The 27,459-nt window shown below is 36.3% G+C and overlaps 1 protein-coding gene across 5 annotated transcripts in view; it reads left to right on the top strand.

Moving 5' to 3' along the window:
• Nucleotides 1-27,459, top strand: part of YTHDC1 (YTH domain containing 1) — a 75,610-nt gene that overhangs the window by 14,093 nt on the left and 34,058 nt on the right. For 2 of the 5 annotated variants that reach the window (XM_045284359.1, XM_030888511.2), the window contains exons 5-16: nucleotides 108-197; nucleotides 651-704; nucleotides 1,447-1,541; nucleotides 4,650-4,758; nucleotides 4,952-5,069; nucleotides 10,114-10,198; nucleotides 11,342-11,508; nucleotides 13,934-14,016; nucleotides 15,264-15,300; nucleotides 15,373-15,436; nucleotides 15,536-15,598; nucleotides 21,139-21,273. In XM_045284359.1, coding sequence (XP_045140294.1) covers nucleotides 108-197; nucleotides 651-704; nucleotides 1,447-1,541; nucleotides 4,650-4,758; nucleotides 4,952-5,069; nucleotides 10,114-10,198; nucleotides 11,342-11,508; nucleotides 13,934-14,016; nucleotides 15,264-15,300; nucleotides 15,373-15,436; nucleotides 15,536-15,598; nucleotides 21,139-21,273 — 1,100 coding nt within the window. The remainder of the gene's footprint in view (nucleotides 1-107; nucleotides 198-650; nucleotides 705-1,446; nucleotides 1,542-4,649; nucleotides 4,759-4,951; nucleotides 5,070-10,113; nucleotides 10,199-11,341; nucleotides 11,509-13,933; nucleotides 14,017-15,263; nucleotides 15,301-15,372; nucleotides 15,437-15,535; nucleotides 15,599-21,138; nucleotides 21,274-27,459) is intronic. The other 3 variants (XM_004703170.4, XM_004703171.4, XM_045284360.1) reach the window with 3 other exon arrangements.

The raw sequence follows: 27,459 nt of genomic DNA, 5'->3' as shown, positions 1-27,459 counted from the left end.
TGACTACAAAAACCAGGCACTTAATGATATATTCTAGTTTGAATACTTGTGTCAGTTTCTATATTGTGATTTGAAAAAAAAACAAAACTTGTTTGGATTCCTTTTAGATGAGAAAAAGAAGGAAAGGAAGCGAGCTAGAGGCATATCTCCAATTGTTTTTGATAGAAGTGGAAGCTCTGCCTCAGAGTCATATGCAGGTATTCTCATGAATTTGTTGTATCTGACTGACTTGAGTGTTATTTGCTGTGAAGGCTGTAGTTTAGTGTGAACTTGTTGATGTCCATTAGTACTGATTTTTGGCATGTTTGATGTAGTACTTCTAGAGGAAACTAAGCTTTTTTTTTTTTTAAATCCTGTTCTGTTATTGCTTAAGTGGAATTCTCCCCCTTATTTTTCCTTGGAAGATGATGATTCAGTGACTAGTTTTCTGAGTGAGAAACTGTTCAAGTACATATATTTACCAAAAAACAAACAAAAAACCCCAAAAAAGCAAAACACTCGTACACATTGAGAAGTATTTTATTGTGTGTGTGGGTGCGCCCGGAAGAATAATTTGTCTTGAATGAGAATTATATGTGACAAGACTGTAGAAATTTTGTCTTATCTCTATTAAAGCTCAATCTGAACAAATGTACTTTGGCTAAATACAGGTTCAGAAAAGAAGCATGAGAAATTATCATCTTCCGTTCGTGCTGTCCGAAAAGGTATCATTTAAATTTGAAATTGTTTTCATTGCATGCTGCATAAAGTAATTATTTTGCTCTATTTTCCATGAATAGCTGGTTTTAATGTAGTAATGTTCCGATATATTAAGGGAGGGGTGGAATTAATTCTGTAGTATCACATAACTCCGTGTTCACTTTGAGCAAGAGCCATTTCAGGATAATTCCGTTTTCAGACATGCCATATGTATGTATGTATGTGTATTAAATTCTAAATCCACTGTCATTGACTGCATTATGAGTCAATGGTGATCCTTTCTTTGGTGACTAAGGCTTTGTAACTTTTCGAAGGGAGCAGAGAGCAGCCTCATCTTTCTCATGAAATACCTGCCCTTGTGGGTTTAAACCACCAACTTGGTGGTTAGCAGCAGTTCAGCACTTACCCAGCAGTGACATCAGAGCTTCACATATTTATTTATTACAGCACTAACGATCCATCTGTAAATGAGGTTATAGAATGTTATAAAATGTGCAGGAATTTTTGTACTTAAATATGGATCGGGTATATCGGAACATCACTAGATTTGATTAACCTGGCTGCAAAGTGTTGATGTCTTTTGTTAGCTTTGCATTTCTATGTGTTGTGGTTTAGCTTTTCAGGTTGAGTGGGTAATTATGAGTTTTTATGTTTTTAATTGGATTGTGGAGGGTTAATATTAGTACAATTTGTACCCCTTTATGTGATAATGGCCTAGGTTAATCAATTTGGATTTCTTTTTTACAGATCAAACCAGTAAACTCAAATATGTCCTGCAGGATGCAAGATTTTTCCTCATAAAGAGTAACAACCATGAGAATGTGTCTCTTGCCAAAGCTAAGGTATTAGCATTAGCTCTTTGAAATTAACCTGATTGTAAAAAATTTTAGTGGAAAATTGGAATTGTGTCTTGAGAACATGTTCTATTGTCATGAAACCATTGAGATTTACCATCTGGTTTGTTAGTGACAGGGCAAACATTTAGGGCTACAATGTTTGCGTTCCCTGAAGTCTTTCAAAGATGATTTTAAGTGTCAGAATGATTGATAAAGATGATAATTTCTATGTTTTAGAAGATGCTTGTTGATTTCTGTGTTTGTATATTGCTTCAATGGGCTTTGTTTTGCATTGGTGCTTTATTTTTCTATACAGTTTTATTGGCACCTTATCCACATACCATAGAGTTCAATAGTTCAGTCCTTCAATCAGATCAAGAATTGTACAGTACTTACCACAGTTTCAGAACATCCTTTCCGCCTGGTGAAATTGCCTTTAAAATGAGTTGTGTAATCACAATCAGTTCTAGTGCTCCCTTTCACTTCATATTTTACTCCCCAAATTCCCTTGCCCTCCCTGTCTCCCACCTCCCACCCCTAAATACCCTATAAACCCTTGCATCTGTGCATCCACCCCTTCTGTGCCTCACAAACTGGGAAACCCAATAGAAACCATAAAACCAAGACAGAAACAAAGTGGTAAGGATAAAAGAATAATAATGCAAAGATAAAAATACAAACAATGAAAGCCTGGGGAGAAATTTTTGTCATGAAACACACAAGATATTGCTCCCAGAACAAATTCGGGTTGTGTCAATATGGAGGTCACTTGACCCAAGTATCAAGTTTGATCCAGCACAATCAAAATTACATTGATGTCTGTCTGATAGTAAGGCTGTTGGAGACGCTTGTCTGTAGGTAATGGGTATCAGTGTTTTCATCTGACCAGTTAACTCTGCAGCTGGGGTTTGGGCTCCCACTAGTGCTTGCTTTTTATCCTTGGGTCACTGCCATCGAGGCCGTTCAACTCAACAACTATCAGATAGTACAACTCCTGTGGGTTTTAGAAGTTGTAACTCTATAGGAGCAGAAAGCCTCATTTTCCCCCCACAGAATGACTGGTGGATTCCAACTCCTGACTTGAGGTTGGCAGCCTAACTCGTAATCCATAGAACATTCAGTAACATCTTGTCCATCACAGGTTTTATCTACCTAAAGATCTGTGTAATTTTTGTGTTTAGAAAGAAAAATTGCCCAACAGCCCTTATGAAAAATAACTTCTGTTGGAGCCAATGGACTTCATTAGTGACTTAATTTTATAGCTCCTACCTTTTAAATTTTTATGAAAGGAAATAATTTCCTTGTGGGTAATTCTTTTATTTAGAGGAAAAGGGGAGAGTTATCTTAAAGACTTCAGCTGTACATTGCTAATTGATTGTTTTGGGTGCAAAAACTCTTCTGTTCGTGGTTTTATGGGTTTCCTTGCGGGTTTAAAAAAAATCATTTTATTGGGGGCACATACAATTCTTATCACAATCCGTACATCCATCCATCGTGTCAAGCACATTTGTATATTTGTTGCCATCATCATTCTCTAAACATTTGCTTTCTGCTTGAGCCCTTGGTATCAGTTCCTCATTTTTCCCCTCCTTGCCTGTGCCCCCCCCCCATGAACCCTTGATAATTTTAAAATTATTATTATTTTGTCATGTCTTACACTGTCCAACGTCTCCCTTCACCCACTTTTCTGTTGTCCATCCCCCAGGGAGGAGGTTATATGTAGATCCTTGTAGTCGGTTCCCCCTTTCCACCCCACCCTCCTGGTATCACCACTCTCTGCACTGGTCCTTAAGGGATCATGTGTCCTGGATTCCCTGTGTTTCCAGTTCCTATCTGTACCAGTGTACATCCTCTGGTCTAGCCAAATTTGTAAGGTAGCATTGGGATCATGATAGTCGGGGGGGAAAGCATTTAGGAACTAAAGGAAAGTTGTGTGTTTCATTGTTACTACACTGCACCCTGAATGGCTCGTCTCCTCCCCGTGACCCTTCTGTAAGGGGATGTCCAGTTGCCTACACATGGATCTTGGGTCCCCATCTGTACTACTCCTCCTTCACATCGATTAGATTATTTGTCCTTGCAGGTTTTAATGATTTTTTGAAATTAAAAACTAAAGTTAATCATATTCTGTATTTCTAGCGAGGTCAAGGATTATCTATAAAATTGTATATATCATATGCTAAATATCCAATCTTGTGTTATTCTTTTCTTTAGCTGGAGTAGACTTAGACATAATTTAAACAGTATGCATTAAAAGATGGTACAAATGGAAAGATTTTAGTTTAAACAGATTGATTTCAACTGAATTACAGTCTTGCCTTAATTCATTTGTTCTTATTTTCCATAAGTGAGTTAGATTACAAAGATTCAAAAATGAATAACTATTCCTTTAGTAATTGAAAAGGTAAACAAAAATTGTGTGCTTCTTGAGAGTCAAACCTATTGATGCATAAAAAACTTGAAGTTACATAGAAAAATTTGATAAATTCTAAAATTTAGAGAAGCTTTTTACTATGGTATATACAAACAGCAATTTGGGATAATTTATGAGGTATAATTTTTCAGGAAGTCAAATGTTGATCAATTTGTGATTCACCTTTAATATTTTATAAAAATGGTTATGGTTTCAAAATGATTTGGTGGGGAGGATTGGTTTCATTGTAAGGAGGACTAGTGGCACAAAGGACTAGATATTAGATTGCTAACTACAAGAGCCTCAGAAGCCACTAGCCACTCTGTACAAAAGAAAAATGAAGCTGTCTATTCCCATAAAAGTTTATAGTCTAAGAGGGTCTGTATGAAGATCATTGTGATTGGAAGACTAGATGGCAGTGTATTTAGTTTTAGTATAAAAATTCTACCCCTAGAGATTTGACAGTATAGCGTGTTTACTGGTTGCTCTAGTGATTCTTTTTAGAGGTAGTAATTTACTACATTTCTCTTAAACTTTCTGTAAGTTACTAACTGCAATAATAGCCGATAAATAAGATGTTAGGGCTTACTTAAATGGCACCAAAATTAGTAGCCTTGCTCATTTGCAAATATAATATGAAAACATTGACTTTTGTGGTCAATTTCAATTTGTGATTAAAAAAAATTTTTTTTTATATATAGGGTGTATGGTCCACACTGCCCGTAAATGAGAAAAAATTAAATGCTGCCTTCAGATCTGCAAGGAGTGTTATCTTAATATTTTCAGTAAGAGAGAGTGGAAAATTTCAGGGTAAGAAAACAATAATTTTGACATATGGAATATTATATTGACATCACATGTTATAATTTGATTCTCTTAAGGTTTGCAAGACTCATCAGATTCTGTGTTGTGTAAGATCACGACAGTTTATATATCAAAATAATTTTTATATATAAAAGTTACATTGGTATCTATATATTGTGTTGTGATTTGATTCTCTTAGGGTTTGCAAGACTTTCTTCAGAATCACATCATGGAGGATCTCCTATACATTGGGTTCTTCCAGCAGGAATGAGTGCTAAAATGCTGGGAGGAGTCTTTAAAATTGACTGGATTTGCAGGTAAACCTTAATACTTGAACCTGTATAGATGGGAGAGGGATTCATTCTTTTTAATGAAGTAACTAGTGAAAGAGATCAAAAGGCACAATTGATAAATAGTAGTATGTGCCAGCCTAGGGACTTAAGCCTTACCATTAGACAGTGAAGTAACAGATATAATGGTCCAACAGTGCTAGATTGTTTAATCGAATAGCAAAAAACTGCGTACTCAAGTCATGTTCAAGATGTGTAATACTTCGTGAATTGATGTTTTCTGGGGTAAGTTACTTGACTTAATTTTTCTATATAAAATAAGAATTTCTAGGGAGGGAGGGAGGGGGAAAATGAGCAGCCGATATTAAGGGCTCAAGTAGAAGGCAAATGTTTTGAGAATGATGATAGCGACAAATGTACATATGTGTGTGACACAATGGATGGATGTATGGATTGTGATAAGAATTGTACTAGCCCCCAATAAAATGATTAAAAAATAAGAATTTCTATTAAGAATTAAAGGAATTAATGAATATACTTAGGTCTTTGTCATCAATAAGGATACACACGTGCATGAGCTGAGTACTTTTGGTTTTAATAAATGAGTTAGGTTTCTATAGGTGTAGTGCTTAGAACACTTGCCTCAATATTGTTTATTGAAAAGCAGATTCTTGACACCCACCCCAAAACTGTTGAATCTCAGATGGGTATTTTGTAAGTGCACTGAAGTTTAAAGTCAGGTGAGGTTTTTAGTGGTGGATGGGAACGGGGTACATGAAAATAAGCTACTTGAGTTGCCACCGGGAATTTATAGTTCAAGGTAGGACTGAACTGTGAAAGGTATTTATTTAGAATAAATACAGTATTTAGTAAAAAATTCATACCAAATAACCCATTCCACTGTGGTTTACAGGGTTTCTCTCTTATTCAGTAAGTTTTTAATACCCAGATAATTATACAGAACGTAAAAATCTCAAATTTCTGTTGGGTCCATGTGGTGAGCCCTTTATATCAGAGTCCCTCCCCTGGACTGTAGGACTCATCAAGATAGTCATTTGTAGGTTTCATAACACATTGGCTCAAAATAGAAATTACGATGCTTGTTCTGTAATATGATCCTAAATGAAAGAACACAGTAAGGATGAAGCGATAAATAAAAGACCTGCAATTTCTCCTTAGTTTAATTCTTTTCATCTCCTATAGTTTTATTGTGATATAATTCATATATACTTCCCATAGTTCAGCTATATTTAAAAAGCTGTATATATATCACAGAATCAGCTTTGAATCCTCCCCCCTCCTGTGTTCCATTATTTTCACCCCATTCTCCTCAGATACCCCCTTCCCTTCCATCCTTAATAAGGTATTAAACCAGTTTTATTATCGCTGTATACCCATGCCACCTGTACTTCATAAACTGGGAAGCATACCCCAAATAGGGTAATATTAAAAAAGAAAGAAAAGCATACCAGCAATATTAAAATAAGCCAGAGGAAAGCCTTTGTCAAGAAATAAGCAATAGACATTTAACGGTAGAACATCCAGAGTGGGTCAAGAGGGAGAGCAAATGGCTAGGTATCATACCATAGTAGCACCCACCATTGTCCAAGAGCAAGGCTATTGATACCCCTCTACTGTGGTCCGAGGGGATCTGCCAGAGGCTTAATCCGAATAGTTCCTTTGCAGATGAATTTTGGGCCCATACTTTTATCCATAGCTTTCTACAAAGTGGGTGTTCACAATTTAAGCTCTAATAGCTTTCCCTTTATTATATTTAGATTTTATTTGTCATATTTGGATAGTATGGGCTGGTGTGCTTTGTGCATGTAGACTTGGTTGACGCCTCATTTAGGTGGCTCTTAATTAAATATAAACCTTTAAGATCCCATTTTCTATTCTTTTTGATAGCAGGGCACCATCAGTTTTCTTCACACTTTGCTGTAACACCCATATTTCCAGTTATCACTTCATAAAGGCCAGTGTCGACCAGGGCCATCTCATGAGAACTAAATCTTCCTGGTTTTGGCTTGAATTAGTAGTTTAGTCTAATTCTTAAAGCGCCCCGGTGGTGCTTTTGAGGTAGCATTGGATTGCTAGTTAAAGGTCATTGGTTGAAACCCACCAAATGCTTCTTTGAAGAGAGAGAAAGGCTGTCTGCTCCGGTGAAGATTTGCATCTTTTAGAACCAGATATGGGGTAACTGTGAGTTGAAATCAATTTGCTGAATGCTTTTTTTTTGGGTGGGGGGGCACAAAATTTTAGTGGTCCCTGCTGAAATGAAATATGTTAAAAAAAAAAAAAAGGGTTGGAGTGGGGCAGGGGGCTCCAACCCTCTGGAATGTAGCCAGTACTATTAGAAGAATCTCAACCCCAAATTATTTAACAGCTTTATTTTGGTTCTTGAGTATTTCATTATTATTTTTCTTTTCTGTGATACTTTTATTTTGATAGTCCTTGTTTTTTAATTTTTCTTTATGTTTTTGTGACTAGATTTTCATTTGTTTTCCTATAGCCATTCTTTCAATGGCAAATTAGATGGAATATAAATTCCTTTTTGATAGCACTTGTTTTAAAATTTTATCTTTAGAAAATACACGGTAAAACACCATTTAAACAGTTTCTACCTGTGTATATCTCAGTGACATTGATTATTGTTTTGAGTTGTGCAGCCACTCTTCTGTCTCTTCTCTGTTGTTGCTGCCAAACACCTCCCCACCCTCCCCAAAAAGCTCACTCTTAGAATCTTTACTCCAATCTTTTGAACTGCTGTTCTCAATTTGTTTGATTCTCGTTTCTAAAGGTTTTGAAGAGCACAATGTTCAAAGCAGACATTGTTTACTACGTCAGCCACACAAGATTTAGCTTGAAGATGACTTCATGAGATAGATTTGATTTAAAGTTTAGACATGCACACCTTTCCTGATTTTAAACCATGCAGTATTCCCTTGCTCTGTTTGCACAGCTACATTTTGTTCCGTATACATGTTCCACATGAGCACAGTGCAGTGTTCTGGAATGCCCATTCTTCTCAAGACTATCCATAATTTGTTATGATCCACACGGCCCTATGTCTTGGTATATTCAATAAAGCAAGTAAAAATCTGTTTTGTATTCTGAACATCCATTTGACATCTCCTTCTGTGTCTTCTGAATCTGACCTGACCCTCAGGCAGCTCCCTGGTAATATACTGGTACACCTGTTGTTGGATGATACTTAGAAAAATGTTAACGGTATGTGATTTTAATGATAGTTTCATGATTCGAGTCTTCTGCTAAATAACCTTTGGAATGGGTGTAAATAAGGATCTCTTCCAGACAGCTGGCAAAGTAGCTTTCTATCAAATTTTCTGACATAAATGACTACTTACTGCCAATGTTTCATCAACTTGTTGAAACATCTCATTTGGTATTTCATGAATTCTTGGAGCCTTGTTTTTGTCTAATGCTTTCAGTGCAGCTGGACCAGCTTCCTTCAGTAGCTTTGGCTCTTTCTCATATGCTACCTCTTGAAATGGTTGAATGTAGACTATTTCTTTTTGGTACAACTCTGTTATTCTTTCCATCTTCTTTAGATGTTTCGTGCATCATTCAGTATTATGCCCATAAACTTAAAACTACCACTGAGTCAGTTCTGAATTCATAGCGACCCTATGCAACAAGGTAGTAGTAGAGTCCTTATGAGACTGAAACTATACACAGAAATGGAAAGTCTTACTCTCTCTGGAAGACTTACTGGTGGTTTTGAACTGCTGAAAACCTTCAGGTTAGCGATTCAAGACAAAACCACTGTGCCACTAGTGGTAGCTGCACACCAGCACGGTCTATAATTCTTCTGGTCTCTTGGTCCTGGTCTGTTTAAGTATGCCCTTTGATTTCATCATTTTCTCTGGGTCGGGAGAGCCTAGCAGTTTTGTCTTACATGCTGATCACAATCTTTGAAGACCCCATTTATTACCAGTTAGGACATCGATCATTATCTTTGTGAACTGTTAATGCCAGTTGACCCTTGTCCCTTAAGATTCTCATAAAGTTTTAGTACAGTGTTAGAACAATGCCAAAATTATATATTATGTCCAATTTCATAGAATTAAACTATGGACGTTAGCCTTGCATAACCTGTAGATAAATTCATTGTGAATGCTGCCAATAATCTGATTATTTATTGGCAACTAACAAATAATACTTTGTGTTCATTATGCCAAATTGATACAGAAATACAGATTATCTCAGGTTGGGTGAGACCATTTTTGCTCCATTACCTTTTTATATTTTTAAGTAATGGTGTTTAGATTATAAAAATATTACCCTTTATTAAAGCAGGGCAGTAAGTAGTACGTTGAGGGTATACTTAATGTGGTTTTACAAGTAAACATTAGTATTATCCAAATAAAAAATCATTTTATGGATTATGGGAAGTAATGCTCTATTGTGAGCGGACTCTTGAATTTGAGAAAGCAACTTACCATCAGTCAAGAAGCATTATGTTTTCATTTGTTATTAACAATGAAATTGTTATTAACAAATGAAGTTTAGCTTTTTGTTCTAAAAATAGTAACCATATTTTTTTAATATACTGAAGCAAGGCTTATGGTTAACATTTTGTATAAATCAATCCATTTACAAACTAAAAACAACTAGGAAATGGGCGGTAAGATTTTTTATGAAAAGATAAACAAGTTCAAAATTAATGGACAGATAAAGTAGGATTTGAAACTTAACTGCTGGACACAATGGATGTATGTATGGATTGTGGTAAGAGATGAGCCCCCAATAAAATGATTAAAGAACAAACAAACAAAAAACCCTTAGCTCTCGTTTCCAAAGCCTGGGCTCTTAGCACTGTCATACGTGGTTGTTCATTTTGTAGACTATTGTGCATAGTGTGCTAATACGTTACTGAAGGAGCTCTTTTTGTAGGGAGGGAATAAGCTCTACTACTTTTAAGTGATTTTCTGCAATTTAGTTTCACTCCAATTCTAGTTAACATTGATATATTCACTATTGAAGTGTAATATAAGGTACTTAAAAGATCCTGCAAAACAACAAAAAAAGGATATTCCTTTGTATTTAGGCGTGAATTACCCTTCACTAAATCGGCACATCTCACCAATCCTTGGAATGAACATAAACCAGTAAAGATCGGACGTGATGGACAGGTTTGTCATTTTAATTGCTTCTTTAAAACACACATTTAATTTGACCTGGTTGGTACATATTAGACATTGAGAGGTAAAAGTTTTTGTTCAGACTGGGGTGACTGTATGCTAAGTGTACATTTTAGTAATGCCATTTAACATCTTTCTTGAGGCTTTTTGAATAGATGGAAGCTTTGTGAAAAGACTTAGGTATTTATACTCAGGATTTCAAGCCTGAAATTTTGAGTTGGAAATGTTGCATTGATTTGCAGTGTTTACCAAAGTGGGTGGTCAACCCCTGGAGGAACCTGGAATGATCCAGGAGAGAGCTGCAGAAGCAGATACTTACACTTTATCCTGAATAATGGACTATGGTACAAAAGTTTTAGTTGCCAGGCCGCTGCTGCGTGATTCTTTTCCTGAAAAGGGAAATATTTATGGGAACCAGTATTCAAAATAAATTCAAATCTTTTCCCTTTGTAATTTGCACAGATGGTTCTGAGCTAGAAATAATACTGTTTTTATTTCCCTTATTTGAAATTAAAAGTTAGCTTCTAAAAGCTCACCTAAGATAGTCTGTTTTTATAGGTAATGCATTTAAGTTTATTTAGCAGTTTATAATGGTTAATGACACAGTAACAATTAGATGATTGGGTATAAGTGTTAGGTAATCTTTTTATTTCTGTTCTTCATGAATTAGAATCCTGATATTTGCAAAATTGAAGTTACGTAAAAGTATTTTCGTGGAAGTATATGTGTTCTACAGTGTTAAGATGGGTGGCTTTGTCCTGGCAGTGTGGTATTTGTACAAAGAAATTGTTTGTGGAAGGATAGCCACAGTTTTAAGCAGCTGCTTTGGAGATTCCTTTTTTAAAAAAAATTGTTTTAGGGTTAGGGTTAGTGTTAGGGTTAGGGTTAGACTAGGTTTAGGGGGTTAGACTTAGGAATAGGTTTAGGGTTTGCTTTGGAGATTCTTTCAACTTTTACACTTTGTGTAAATATTTGAAGCACTTTAGAAAGATTTTAAGTCTTTAAGATTTATAAATGAATCCCACTTCATCCTCACTCTTTAGAAAGAAGGATCGAAGTCAGTCTGTGTTTTGTTTTATATTATTGAAAGATTCTCCTTTTGTCAATTTATAAATTGTGACTTTCATATTCCAGGAAATTGAACTTGAATGTGGAACCCAGCTTTGTCTTCTGTTTCCCCCCGATGAAAGTATTGACTTGTATCAGGTCATTCATAAAATGCGTCACAAGAGAAGAATGCATTCTCAGCCCCGATCAAGAGGACGTCCATCCCGTCGAGAACCAGTCCGGGATGTGGGAAGGTTAGAAACGTTCTTTGGACTGATAATAGGCACATGTATCAGAATAACATGATGGAGGAATGTGATTCGTCAAAAGTTTGTCCTGCGGTAAAGAAGAAAGAGAAAATCCTCAAATCAAGCTGCATGGACTAGTTTGTGGCTTCATTGAGGATTTCACATGGTCCAGCTTGGTTTCTGTCATTTTTCAAGAGGAAAATGGGGATCTTTCCTTATGCAGAAAAAAGTATTTGCTATAATGATAGTTTAGATGAGATTATAATCTGACAATACTATGTATGCAATTGAAATACAAGGTAGGCATTTGATACTGAAACCAGGCTAGAAAGGAAGAGGAGGAGGAGGAAGCCTTTATTTGCAAAATTGTTAATACTTTGTAAAAAGCCTTTTCTTTCAGGTGTGTCTCTCTGGATAAGCCTTATCAGATATGGGACTTTATAAAGGATCACTAATATTTTTTCAGAAGATGACGCCTCGTATAGAGGATAAAATATTTTAAGTTATTTTGTTCAAGAGGAGCAATATTGGGACTGTCTCAAAATTTACCACCGTGATGCGTTAACCCCATTGCCAAATATTCTCTAACATGTACCCACTGAATTCACACATCTTGCTGAGCTTCAGAAAACGATAGGTTCTTTCCAAAGGGGATCAAGTGGCCCTGGGAGACCCGGCAACAAACCAAAAAGAAGGGCTGTTGCTGTGTCTGTTTACAACTTTTCCAGATGCTGGCAGTACCTGTGGACTTAAAGTTTTATTAGAGGATCGCCATGGTTATTGAGCACTACCTTATGAACTAAACAGCATTTTCCAGGAAAAGGGGGTTTAACTTGTTACAGAATTGGAGAAATCTTTGCAAAGGACTGATTTAAGCCCTTCTACCCAACACCTTTCCCTGTGTAGATTTGCATACAGCTAAACCTAAAATATTCTTCTAAAGACTGTTGGAAGTGTGGTTCATGGGATGAAACCTTGGTTAAGTTTCCTTTTGGTGGAAACATCTGTGGTAGGTACAGATAATCCAACGAGTCCCCATTTCTTTGAGCTTAAAAAGGACACTGGAGTAGGTAGGAGGAAACCTGGCAGAGTCCCTTACTGGCCTAAAAGGACTGAGCACCAAGATGTCTTGAATTTTTAAGCTAAGAGGTTTCCAGTGAAATACAGTATATACAAGTGAAGTTTTTACCTCAGTTTTGCAATGGACTGCAAATTATACTTATTACACCATCACACCTTCTCTCAAGCCTGCCAGGGCCTCCATTTATGTATGTGGCTTACAGCTTACAGTCAGTAGTTGGACTACTGTATGAACTGTTACTATCATGGTTTATACCGGTCGTAAATGCACTACCCCACCTACAAGAAAGCGGTATGTTTGTTTTTTAAAACAGCTTTTAATTTTCTTAGTCTTACTGATTGTAGATGCAACTGTTTTTATTCTGTTGTGGGGCTTGGGGTTATTTAACTTTGTAGTTTGAATAAGTTAAACTTGTGTAAATGAAAACAGTATTCAGAAAAGTAGCTGATAAACTAGTGATGTCAGGTCAATTTAGTTTTTATTTGATATTAATGGTAAAAGGATATTTATTACTAAAAAACTTGACCTTTTAAAAATTTTGTTAAGCTCTTTACTAAAATGCTCAGTAAAGTGAAGTGTATTTAATAGTGTCTTAAAACAGCTATATAGATAACAGTAAAATTTAACCTTCTAAAGAATAGTTTGGATTAGTTTTATGAACTGTGTTAAGACTGATCCTATTATCAATTTATAAAACGTCAATTATCCCTTAAGGCACTGTTTTTAGGGAAAAACTTTCTTAATTCGTAAATGTAATTGTAGAAATTAGTTTCTCCACAGTATTAAGATTTTTAAAGCTTTCGTGTAAATTTGCTTTTTGCTAAATATCAAATATTCTGTATGATGTGAAAAGTATAATTTTGTGCAAAGGAGACAACCTTTAAGAATTAATTTTTGGATTTATTTAAAAATGACTAGTAAGTTTAAATACATAGGTTTTAGTATTGTATAATGAAGTAGCCCATTTTCTATTTCACCTAAATGGAGACATTATTTTGGAAAAGTGTTTTTGTTAAACTGGGTATTTAGTTTATAGGTTATTTTGTTTAGGATACTAAAATGTGATTTATATGGTTTGAGCAGTGTTGTCCTTCCTACTTGTCTCATCATAGTATGAGATCACAGAGTAGTGTATTCTTTAAGTAATATATTAAGGTTTGGCTTGTAGTAATTAATTTTGAGGAATAAGAATTTAGGAAATTGAAGACTATTTACTTACCAAAAATTAAGACATTTATGGGAAACAATGAGCTACTACTCCTTGTACTTGTTTCTGTCAAAAACTCTTGCTTTGCTATTTGTTCTCCCAGTTGTTTTTGGTTTAATTTCTAATGTGTCTAATTTGTGTAGGCGTCGACCAGAAGATTATGATATTCATAACAGCAGAAAGAAACCAAGGATTGACTATCCCCCTGAGTTTCACCAGAGACCAGGTTAATATTTTATAATCCTGCAGATATTTCACTTAGAATTCTTTTTAAAAAGACATACACTTCTGTCTTCCTCCTTTTAACAGTGAGTAGAATATGAATGCATTTCATATATTACTCGTGTATAAGCTGAGTTTTTGAGCTCATTTTTTGTGGTAAAATTAGGTGCCTCGGCTGATATTAGGGCTGGCTTATACTCGAGTATATGTGGTAAACTTTAGGAAATCTCATTTTTTCCCTATTGCTACTGATGTCAGTATAATTCAGTATCATAATTGTCTGAGATAGCTGATTATTGAAAAATGGAAATTTAACCTGCAGATGTATTAATACAATAAATGAATTTAGGGAAAGCTAATTGTACAATTAGGATTTTTATTCCCTGTGGTACTTAGAAATTCTTGTGGTATTTATCTTTAGTTGGAAACTGAAGCTGTGCTATATATTTTTAACTAAAAAAATTAACTTTATGTTTTTTGGGAGGAATGAGGAAGTATTTGGTTTATAATTTAAGGGCGAATTTAGTTTATCTTTAAGATAGAAATATAGTTAAAACAGTCAATGGTGGTGCTTTTATAAAACTTAAGTAATTTGGAAATTGGTATTGGTGAGAGTTAACAGCATTATCCAACAAGTGACTTGATAAATCTCATTCTTCCTCAAATTAAGAGACTATCCTGCAAGTAAAATTAGTTTTTCCTCAGAAATCTGGCTACTTACCCGTTTTTATATTTTAATTAACTGGCTCTTGATTAAAAGAAGGAAGGAGGAAACGACTTTTGCATCTCTCCATGATTCTTTAATTAAAAATGCATATTTCATTTTTACAGTTTTGTGTTCTTCAAATTTGGATTTTTAAAACTGGGTTACTTAGAAGGCCTATACGGTGGAAGATAAACATTGTATAAAGAAACTCCTATTGCAGTGCCTTAAGTAGCTCCTCTACCCTACCCATCCCGGTGGTGCAGAATGAAGACATTTTCTATTAAGGTAGATTAATGGGTGAAGATCCACAACAGAGCTTCTCTAACAATTTACAATTCTGTGGAATGACATTATTTATTTAAGTACTTCTTAGATAATCATGCAACCTGAGAAGAAAATTTGCAAATGGAGTAATATATAGCATCCATCCTTTAAAGCACATATTTCGTGGAAAGAATTGAATTGAGTGGTAAAGAAGGTTTGAATATAATGCCATCCTACAATTTTATGTATTTGTTTTACTAAAATGCTTGCTGTTTGAACAGGGTATTTAAAGGATCCACGATACCAGGAAGTGGACAGGTAAGTTGGGTTAACTGTTGCTTAGTTTTGAACTACATTCTTGGAACTAGTATGTGAATTACCTGAATTTAGTTTCACAAATCTTATTCCCAACAGACGATTTTCAGGAGTTCGCCGAGATGTGTTTTTAAATGGGGTAAGCATTATACTTTATAGATTTAATGTAGATAAAACCAGGATCTAATTTATTTTGTAGTCCTGAATATGATATTGACATTGTTGTCTTTCATTTCAGTCCTACAATGACTATGTGAGGGAATTCCATAACATGGGACCACCACCACCGTGGCAAGGAATGGTTTGTATTCTTACTGTGCAAGTTATTTAACTTCATTTGTAGTTCCTAATACTTTGCATAAATATTGATCAAGTATTAGTATCAAGAGGCTTACAAATATATATGAAATATATATAATAAGTAGCTGTTGGTTATATTAATAATACAGACTTAGCAGGTGACTATAATAGTTTATTCCATAGATTCAACTACTATTTTAGTTCACATGTCTTCTCAAATCTCTGGTCAAATATCATAATACATGCTTCTTAATTTGCATTATTTTAAAACTTCTGGGCATTCCTTTATTCTGTGGCTCATAAATTTAAGGTGACCAGACATCCCGCTTTTGAACAAATTTTCCCGCGTCCCGCGGCATTTTAAAAAAGTCCTGATTTTTGGAAAGAATGCACGACAAGCTAGGGTATACAGTTTTTGGCTGCCATGTGGCTATTTCTCCAGGATATGAGTTTTATCAATGGTGTCCCGCTTTACCAATGTTACTTACTCATAAAGCAAATACTTAGTACTTGCTCTGTCTAAGGCACTGTGCTTATTACAATGGTGAGAGAAATGAGCAATTTTAAAAAACATTTTATTAGGAGCTCATACAGAAATGATTACAATCCATAGTTCCATTAGATCAAGCATAGTTTTATAATTGCTGCACTCATCATTTTCATACATTTTATTTTCTTCTTGAACTCCTTGTTAACAGCTCCCCTTTATTCTCCGTTCCCCCACCCCCTCAACCCTACCACCCCCCTGAACTCTTACTGTAGTATATATTAATATTACTGATTTGGTTCTTTTTTTTTTTTTTGCCTTAAGCTTGCACCATCCCATGTATCCATTCTCCTTAAATTCTGATGTTCGTTCCCTTAGAGTCGATTTATATAGTCATCATAGAAATGTGTTCCCCCTACCCCTCCTTTGGAATGAGCATTTTTGTATGCCTGTTTGAAATAGTACCAGTGTCATTGGGATTGTCCTCAAGAAGACAATTACACATAATACATAAAAGAGTTAGCATGGAAAAGAACAGACTAACTGCTGCTATTGAGTCCATTCATACAGCGACCCTGTAGGACGGGAGAACCGCCTTGTTGGATTTCTGAGCCTGTTCTTCTTCATAGCCTTTGGTTAAAAGCCCAATGGGTAACCTACTATGCCATCAAAACTTGCTAAGCTTAGCATATAGTGAGTGCACAGTAATACATAGTAAATTTAACTCTTGTTTAAAGGAAGGTTAATTCAGCTATGTTTTTTTCTTGTTAATTATTTCCTTTATGAAAATGGATGCTCTTTAAAATATTGGAATAGCTAAAGTATTAGTTTCTGAGGAATAAAAACTCAGAGGTTTAAGTTGCTTTTATGGTTTGTTTTTTAATGTGCTCTTTAATGGGGCCACTTTCCCCAACTTAACTGTTTCAGTTGTTGTAAATTTCATGTTACTCCAAACAATTTTTAAGATTTCTTTCCTTTAGAGTCTGTACAATGAAAGAAATGAATTATTATCTAACACCGAGAGTAGTAGTATAACATTTAAAGTATATTAGCTTTCCCCCCCTTTTTCTTTTCTTCCTCAAGTATAGAGTTAGGAGGCCTGGCAGTGGAAAGTAGGTTGAGTTGGGCTGCTAGCCACAAGGTTAGCATTTTAGAATCACCAGCTGTTATGAGGGAGGAAAATGAGGGTTTTCTGCTCCCCTAAAGATTTACAGCATTAGAAACTCACAGGAGCAGTTTTAAGTTTTCCTCTGTCCTATAAGGCCACTAAGAGTCAGAATCAAATCGAGGGCAGTGAGGTTTGTTTGTTTGTTTGTTTGTTTGTTTGTTTGTTTTAGATCATTTTATTGGGGGCTCTTACAACTCTTTGTTACAATTGTCTTCAGTGATCATGTAGGGGGCATGAGGGGGAGAGCATTACAGAATGCCAATTTGTTATATGTACACAGGCCATTAGCTCTGTTGTTATAGGTTAATATATTTACATAAGTGCCTGCCTCTATTAATATCCCTATCTATGGCTTTGTTTCCTAGAGCTTGCCTCTGTTTCCTTTTGCCTCCTGCCCCGCCATCACTTTCCCCTTCTTCCACAATCTTAGTGCTCCCTCTCTACTAGGTTGGCATTGCTCTAATACTCACAGGATCTCTACCCTCTCGTAGATGTTGGTTTCAATTCCCTAGTTCCCCTGTCCATGACGCCGTCCACTCACCACACTCTTCTCTCCACCTGCTTCCCCCTCTACCTTTCGGGACCATTGGTCCCATTGCCTTCTCCCCTAGCTTCCCTACCATGTCTGACCCATGTAAGTAGGCAAACCACCAATGTCGTAGTCCGAACAATAACAAAACATACAGATGAAATAAGAAAATGAGAGAGAAAAAGATGAGAAGGAAAAGAAAGGGAAAAAAAACCCTACATAGGTCCAGGTCTGTTCACTGGCCCCCAAGAGTCCTTCCTTCCTGATCCTGGGGAAGTTCCCACACGCCCACTGTGTGTCCCCATTATTGTCCCAAGTCACCATGTGCTCCAGTTAGGGGACAACATGTCTTGAGTTGTTGGTAGTCCCACAGCCCTCTATGTGCCCCAGCACCTCATATTCTGGGCTTGGTGGCCCTAAAAGGAGTCTAAGTCGACTGCCCTTTCTCTTTTTCCTTTCTTCGTTTGCTCCCGTGGGGGCATGGTAAGTCGGTTCCTTTCCCCCCACCTGCAGGTCTAGTGGTGGTCTCTGCAGTACACACTTCTAGGGTGGGGGTCAGGCTGGTTCTGGTTGAGGCTGACCCTGTAGTCCAGTCTTTTCATGCATTCCTCCACGTGTTACGTCTCTCCTGATTTGGTGCGCCATGGTGGGTTCTGTATGTACTCTCCAATTCTGTGGAGACAGCCAATACACTCTCCCTGGGTAGATTAGTGCCCTGTGCCCCCCTTGTCATCATCTCAGTTTCTCCCTACTCCCATTCTCCTTCCCCTTTGCCCCTTCTTTATGTTGGATTCACATGTACCTCCCTGAGTTTGGTCTGACCTCCACCTGACTGCCTATGCCTCCACCCATTTATTGTGAGATAAGTGTCTTCTATTCCTGCTGTGCTGATGATATTTGCCTCAGGGGACTCATAACACATATATTCATGTGTAAGTTAAGTTGTTCAGTACATTTTTAATGCAGTTTTTGTGGTAAAATTAGGTGCCTTGACATTATACTTGAGTATATATGGTACTTGTCCTTTTGAGATTGGCTTAGCTCACTTAACATAATTCCTTCCAACTCTTCCCATTAAATGACGTGTTTCATGTAATCGCCTGTGCTTTTTAGTGGTGCATAGTACTCCCATTGTGTCTATTTGCCAGTTTACTAATCCACTCATCTATCGATGGGAATTTAGGTTGTTTCCAATTCTTTGCGATTGTGAAGTGTGCTGCAATAAACATTGGAGCACAGATGACTGGTCATGTTTTATTTCTTACCACCTCTGGGTATATGCCCAGTAGAGGGGGTGACTGGGTCATAAGGTAGATCAAATTCCATTTTCTTTAAGTATTGCCAGATCGCTTGCTTCAGTGGCTGACCTCCAGCAGTGGAGGAGGGTTCCTATTTCACCACATCCCCTCCAACATTTGTTGCTGTCTGATTTTCTGATTTGGGATAACCTCATGGGTGTTTGATGATATCTCATGGTTGTTTTAATTTGCATTTCTCTTAGCTAATGAACAAGAACACTTTCTCGTGTTTATTGGCCATACTGGTCTCCTCCCTAGTGAAATTTCTTTTCAGTTCCTTTGCCCACTTCCTTAGGGTATTAACGTTTTCCTCTTTTTGCAGGCCAGGAGGGTGTTTTAGATTTTAGTAATAAGCCCTTTGTCTGATGTGTCATTACTAAAAATCCTTTCACTGACTGGGTTGCCTTGTTACCCTCTTGGTGAAGTCTTTGGAAGTACACAGGTGATTTATTCTTATTAAATCCCATTTGTCGATTTCCAGTTCAGCTGTGTGTACCCTTCCCTGTTGTGGTGAGCCTATGTATTCCCTGGGCCAGTGATCTTAGGCTAGTCCCGATAACTTCCTTGATGGTCCTGATGGTTTTGGGTTTTACTTCTAGGTCTGATCCACCTTGAGTTTGTTGTAGTGCATGGGGTGAGGTAAACATCTTGTTTCATTTTTCTACATGTGGATATCCATTCTTTGCAGCACCACTTGTTAAAGAGGGCATCTGCTACTCACTTGATGCTTTTGAAACCCTTATCGAAGATCAGTTGTCTGTATGCTGATGGTTTTACTTTTGGGCTTTCTGTTCTTTTCCACTGGTCTAGCATCTGTCATTATGCCAGTACCATGCTGTTTTGACTACTGTGTAGTAGGTGTTAAAATCAGGTAAAGCTAGTTCTCCAACTTTGCCCTTCTTGAGGAGTTCTCTGCTAATTCTGGGCTTCTTCCCTCGCCACATTAAATTGGTCATCAGTTTTTCCAGTTCTTTGAAGAAGGTTGTTGATATTTGAATCGGAATAGCATTAAACTTATAGAGTGCTTTGGGTAAGATTGACATCTTTACTATGTTGAGTCTTCCATTCCACGAGCATGGGATGTTCTTCCATTTCTGGAGGTCAGTTTTGATTTCCTGTAGTAGGGTCTTGTAGTTTTCCTTGTATAGGTCTTTAGCTTTTTTTGTTAATTGCATTCCTAGGTATTTCAGTTTGTCCTTGGCTATTGTGAAGGGTACTGCCTTCTTGATCTCTTCCATGGCTCTGTCCGATGTACATAGCAAACCTGTCGACTTCTGTTTGTTGATCTTGTATCCTGCCATTCTTCCATATTCCTCTATTGCTATAAGTACTCCCGTTGTGGAGCTTTTGGGGTTTTCATTGTACAGGATCATGTCATCTGCAAATAGCGATAGTTTCAATTCCTCCTGTCCCATTTGGATACTTTTAATGCCCTTCTGCTGTCTTATGTTGTTAGCTAGAACCTCCAGTACGATATTGAATAGAAGTGGGGACAAGGGACATCTTTGTCTAGTACCCTTTTTCAGTGGGATTGTTTTTGTCTTTTCTCCATTGACTATGATGTTGGCCGTTGGCGAGGTTTTAAGAATAGACTTGTGAATAATAGTGATCATAGATTCTAGAGTAAGGATTTCTGCTATTATACTCTGGATTTACCCTCTGTTTGCATTAAGGTCTTGTTAACTTTACCATTTGGTGCTTCCGTTTTCCTTTAATAAACTAGAAATAATGATGTCTTAACGCTTAGGTTTTCTTTGAGAATTCTATGAGACATGTAAAATGTTTGTGTCAATGCCTAGCTTTGTTTTGTTTCTGTTAGTATTTTAAAGGATACGGGTAGACAAACATGCTAAATCATTAAAACTGGAAATCAAGAGTGTTTATCTTGAAAGACATACTTTTGTCAACCAAATAGGATATTTTGAAGAACTTTAATGTCATCAAAGTGATTGGCTGGGTTCGATTAAATTATTTGGGCCTGTTTTATATTTTTGGTGGGGAGACATATTTACAAGAATATTTGATAGATTCTTATGGAAGTGGTTCTTTCTCTTTTAAGCCTCCTTATCCAGGAATGGAACAGCCTCCACACCATCCATATTATCAACATCATGCTCCACCTCCTCAAGCCCACCCACCTTACTCAGGACATCACCCAGTACCACATGAAGCAAGATACAGAGATAAACGAGTAGTAAGTACATAGAAATGAAAGATGTGAAGAAACTACTTAACACTGTAGGTTATATAGGCAGTGTGAATGGGGGTTTGGTTCAGTGGTGGACCATTACACAGTTCTTATTGTGAACTAATAATTTACAACCTGTTTTTATTGACAATGGTGATAATACCCCTTGGATTATTTAGTTGAGCTATAATCCTTTTATTGATTAAGTCACAAATTTATTGCTTAAGTTTAGGTAATGCCTATACTTAGGTTAATGTTCTAGATATGTGTTCTTTCTGCATGTGCATCTTTAATTATAACTAATTCATATTTATAATGATTATTACTTCGTTTGTTTATATGTTCCGACTCAGTTAATTTTCATAGGAGAGATATTTTATATTAACAGATACTAGCTCATTTCCACTTGTTTGTAGTTTACCAACCAATTGTGTTTTACATCGACTCTGGTTCTTACAATGATGCTAGCAAATGACAAAATGATGTTAAGAAATGCAGTAATCTCTAGCTCATCGTATCTTGGTCTTCCTCATAATAGTGTGATTGTATTTATTTACTAAATGGCATCCCCCCCTTAATTTGTTTTAAAAAGTAGAAATTATCTTCTAGCAATGTTGGGAGCTTAAGCTGTATGCATATAAATTTGATAGACATAGAAAGGTAGTTTGGTTGTTAAAGTAGGATATGAAAGTTGGAAGTTTCTAACAATCACTTACATTGTGGTAAAACAAGTAAACATCCTTTTATGTTCCTTCTAAGATGAAGAGTATACAGTTCTCTAGAAGGCTGGTAGGAGCAGTAGTTCTTATTTTAAAAATAACCTTTTAAGTCTTTTCATAGCTTATTTTTAAAATGGTGAATTCAAAATCAAATCATGCTAGGACATTTACCGTTCATAGTAAAGTTGATGAAGCATTAAGTTGCTGATCACAAGGTCGGCAGCTTAAATCTACTACCTGCTCTGTAGGAGAAAGATAGACTGTCCTTGTAAAAATATGCATTCTCTGAAACCTGAAGATACAGTCTAGTCTGTCTGTGCTATGCATTAGGGTCACTGTGAGTTAGAATTTGATGACCAGGGCTTTGGGTTAACTGATGAAGCTCTAGTGCACTGGTTAAGTGTTCAATTGCGAACCCAAAGATATGACAGTCTACTTCTGTAGTGAGTGCTGAGTTTACAGACATTTCTCATCTACATACCTCTATGGACACGTGTCAAATTGGCAAGTGAATGAAACCACACATTTTCCTTAAAAAACAACTTATTTAACAACTACTGAATTATACACTATTAACTAATAAATGAAACTGTGTGGCACTATACATTTATACAAAATTTACAGTATTAAACAATATTTGAGATACTGGGTTCCATGTTTCATAAGGGTGTCTCGGGTTGGTCAGTATGACCATCTCCACTGCATTGTTTGTCTTTGCATTTGATGTTTAATTTCTAGGACCTTTTTGACTATGTTTATATTTATTACTGAAATAATGCTTTCGTGAATGAAACTGATTTACCGAGATTAATATTTAATTGACATTCACATCAAATTGATAGGTATCCATAGAGAGAAGTATACTATCCAGAGAATTTCTAGATTAGAAAGCTTAGAAGAATACTAATTTGGATGTGTATTTGTCTTGTTAAAGGATTAAAAGTCAGCACAAATGGTAGGAGCTAAATTAAAATGGTTTCTATTATTTGGTTTGCTTCATTAACCCTATGAGGCAGTCAATATTCTTTCTGTTGGATTCCGACGAGTTGGAATTGACTTGATAGTTTTGTGTTTGCTTATTTTGGTTTGTTTTTTAATTGACCAATCCTATCCTTTGATGGTGTAAGTTGGTGATTCAAGTCAACCCAGAGATACTAGAAAGAATGGGGCCTTCATGTTCTGCTACTTCCATTACAAACGCTCAAGCAATTTTAACTGTCACCTATGGGGTCTTAATAGGAATTACTGATGACAACCCATGGATGTCAGAGTAGAGCTGTACTTCATAAATTTTCATTGACTGAGTTTTTGAAAGTAGATCACCAGGAGGCCTATCTTGTGATTTGACTAATTAAAATTAGTAACCTTTTTAAAAAAATCATTATATTGGGAGCTCTTAAAAATTCTGTGACAATCCATCATTCAGTTGTATTAAGCATACTTGTACATATGTTGCTATCAATCAACATTTCTAAAACATTTTCTATATACTTGAGCCCTTGGTATCAATTCCTCTTTCTCTCTCCCACCCTCATGAATCCTTGATCATTTACTTATTATTGTTATTTTGTATCTTACAATGTCATTGTCTCCCTTTACCCACATTTCTATTATTCGTTCTCCTGGGGAGTGAGCTATGAGCTATGTATCCAATCCAGCCTTGTTGTGGTCCCCCTCACCCCCCCATGATACTGCTATTCCCACTACTGTTTCTGAAGGTTTTATCTGTCCTGAATTCCATGTTTCGAGAGCTCTTACCTGTGCCATGTATGTACTCTGATCTAGCCAGATTTGTAAGGTAGAACTGTGTCATGGTAGTGCGGGGAGGAATGAAAAATTTACTTTTCAAGATAGAGATTTTTTCCATGTAATTCCTTTACTAAGGAGATTAGTCCTTTCTAGTAGGCTCTACTATTTCATAGAACTATGTATTGTGTATTTTTATTTAGTGTCTTAAGGGGCCTTAAAAAGCTTGTGGAAAAATAACATTCTTCCTCATTTCCATTTTCCCATAAGCTTTTTGAAGCTCTTTTATATGTATTCCATGTTTATAAAAAATTTACATATCCACTATGTATAATAGTGTTTAATTCTGTTTCTGAACTCTGTAAGCTGTGCATTTATTTAAGCTGACTTGAAAAGGAAACAAATGTATTAAGTAAAGATGCACTGAGAACTAAGGATGTAGTTGTTGTGTTAGGTGCCTTGACCTCTATTCTGGTTCATAGGAACCCTATATATAAAGAATGAAACAATACCCAGTCCTAGGCAATCCTCACAATTGTTTGTGTTTTTGAGCCCATTTTTGCAGCCGCTATTAATGCATTTCTTTTAAGGCCTTCCTCTTTGTCTATGCCCCAATACCTTATCAAGCATGATGTCTTTCTCCAGGTGTGGGTCTCTCCTGATATGTCTAACATTGGTGAGGCAAAGTCTTATCATCCTTACCTCTAAGGAGCATTCTGGCTGTACATCCAAGACAGATTTGTGTGTTCCATGGTACTTTCATTACTCTTACCAGCACCAGAATTCAAAAACACTTATTAGTTCACACGCATAGAAGGCCATTAGAAATACCATGGCTAGGGTCCGGTATACCTTAATCCCCAAAGCAACATCCTTGCTTTATTTCCCCCCCCAACACTTTAAAGAGGCTTGTGCAGCAGATTTACCTTGTACAACATGTCTTTTGAGATCTTGACTGCCGTTTCCGTGAGTATTGATTTTCAAAACGAGCAAGATAAAATCCTTGATAAATTTGATCTTTTCTCTGTTTGTGTTAGTTACCAATTGGGAAGATTTTGGTCTTATTTACATTGAGTTGTAATTTATATTAAAGGTTGCAATCCTTGATCATCTTCAGCAATTGTAAGTCTTCCTTACCTGCAGCAAGCAAGAATGTGCTATTGACATATGTCAGATTGTTAATAGGCCTTTCTCCAAACCTGATGCCAAATTCTTTATAATTGAGCTTCTCTATTTGCTCAATAAACAGATTGAATAAATATGGGGAGAGAATGCAACCCTAATGCACACCTTTCCTGATTTTATCTTTTTGATTCTTAGAATAGTTTCATTGGTACATAATCCACATCATAAAATTTGGTAATCCATATCAAAAGGAGTTGTACAATCAAGACCACAATCAATTTTTGAACATTTTCTTCTTTCGTGTTTCAACTCCCCATTTTCCCCGGAACCCTACCTACCATAGCCCCAAGAAACCATTTATCTAGTTATTATCTCTACAGATTTACCTGTCCTGGATTTTAGTTACAGGAAAACAATACCAAAGTAAAACTAGAACAAAATTAAAATAGATCATATCATAAGAATATTACGTTAACAACATAATTGACTTACTTACTCTTGGTCTGATAGCAAGGCTATTCACATCCCTTGCCTGTGATCAGAGAGGATTCATCAGAGGTTTAATCTATGTGTGGACCTTGCTAATGGATTTTGGGCTTCCACAGTCATCCATAGCCCCTCTGCAAACCAGGTGCTCACAAGTTAAGTTCTGCTAACACTTGCTCCTTCGGATTTGGATTATATTATTTACAATCCTCGGATCACACAGACTAGTCTGCTTCTTCCCTAGGGAATTTAGTTGACAAACCTTTCCTTATTTTAAACCACTCTGTTTTCCCTTGTTCCATTTATACAATGCCCCTTGGTCCATGCACACATTCTGCATGAGCACAATGAACAGTTCTGGAATTCCGATACTAATGAAGCCTATCCATAGTTAGATCCACACAACCAAGTGTCTTGGCATAATCAATAAAACATAAACAATTACTTTTCTGGTATTTTATGTTTGGAGCCAAGATCCATCTGACATCAGTGGTATCCCTTATTCCACATTCTCTTCTGAATCAGACATAAGTTCTGGCAGCTCCTTGTGACTGTATAGCTTCAATTGTTGTTGGATAATTGACAGCAACACTTTACTACCATGTGATTTCATGTATTATACTACCATGTGATAGTCCTATATTATAATTTGAGCATTTTTTTGGGTCACCTTTCTTTGGAATGGGTAAAAATTGGATCTCTTTAGGTCAGCTGACCTAGCAGCTGCCTGCAAAATTTTCTGGCATAGATGAGTACTTCCAGGGCTTCCTCACTTCATTGGAATGTTTCAATTGGTATTTCATCAATTCCTGGAATTCTGTATTTGTTCAATGCTTTCAGTGCAACTTGAAATTACCATATATACTTGAGTATAAGGTGAGTTTTTCAGCACACTTTTAATGCAGTTTTTTTTGGGGGGGGAGGAGGAATTAGGTGCCTCGGCTGATATTCTGGTCTGCTTATGCTTAAGTATATATACAGTGCTTACTTCAGTAGCAGTGATTCTTGCTCATATTCTACCTTTTAAAATAAATGGATATTGACTAATCCTTTTTAGTACAGTGACTATTTTTACCAACTTCTTTGGATGATTCCTGTATCATTTAATATTTTGCCCATAGCATCTTTTAATATTGCAACCCGATGCTTGAATTTTGTTGTTTCCAGTTTCAGATATGCTGCACATGTGCTTCCCTTTTGGTTTTCTAACACTTGGTCTTTGACCTTTTCATTACACTTTTCTACTTTCTCTTCTCAAGTTGTACTTGGAAATTTTCTCTGCTGTGCTGTTACTTGATCATATTTTCCATTTACCTTAGTTACTCTCCAATTAAAAACAAGTTTTAGAGTCTTTTCTGTCGTTTTAATAACCCTTTGCTTTGTGAATGATGGATGTTCTTAATGTCATTCCTCAGGTCTTTTGTCAAGTGATTGCATTAAATCTGTTCTCAAAATTCAGGTGAAATATAGTCAAGCTCATATTTTGGCCCTAGTGAACTTTTTATTTTCTTCAACTTCATCTTGAACTTACATCTGAGCAATTGATGGTCAGTTCCACAATCTGCCACTGGTCTGATTTTAGACTCTGATAATGAGCGTCTCCTTTGCTCTTTTTACAGATGTAGACAGTTTGATTTCTGGATAATACAGCTGGAGAATTCCACATGCATAGTTGCCTTAGGGTTGTTTAAAAAAAGGTACATGCAATGAAGAAGTTGTTGGTCTTGCAAAATTCTATTGTGTGTCTTGCTTTGTTTGTATCACCAAGTCCCTATTTTCCAACTACTGTTCCTTCCTCTTTGCTTTCAACTCTGCTGTCCAATCACTGTTAACAATAGCGCATCTTGATTGCATGTTTGATTAATTTCACTCTGTATTACTGGCTTTAGTGCTTTTGAATAAGAGTTGTATTGATGGATATTCTTGTGTTCACATAGGTGTTATCCTATCTCAGACAGCATTGTACTTCAAGATAGATCTTGAAAATACTTTCTTGAATCTGCCTTTCCTGGTACTGTAAACCATATTTTTTATTCAACATGATCAGTATCGGTCCACTTCAGTTCACTTAGCACCTAGAATATTGATCTTTATGCATTCCAACTTACCTAGGTTC

Source organism: Echinops telfairi, unplaced genomic scaffold (assembly GCF_000313985.2).
Source record: "Echinops telfairi isolate 266 unplaced genomic scaffold, ASM31398v2 ScPeMD7_7468;HRSCAF=8506_0, whole genome shotgun sequence".
NCBI lineage: Eukaryota > Metazoa > Chordata > Mammalia > Afrosoricida > Tenrecidae > Echinops > Echinops telfairi.
The sequence above is the reverse complement of the archived record's forward strand: the minus strand, read 5'-3'. Positions and strand labels throughout refer to the sequence as shown.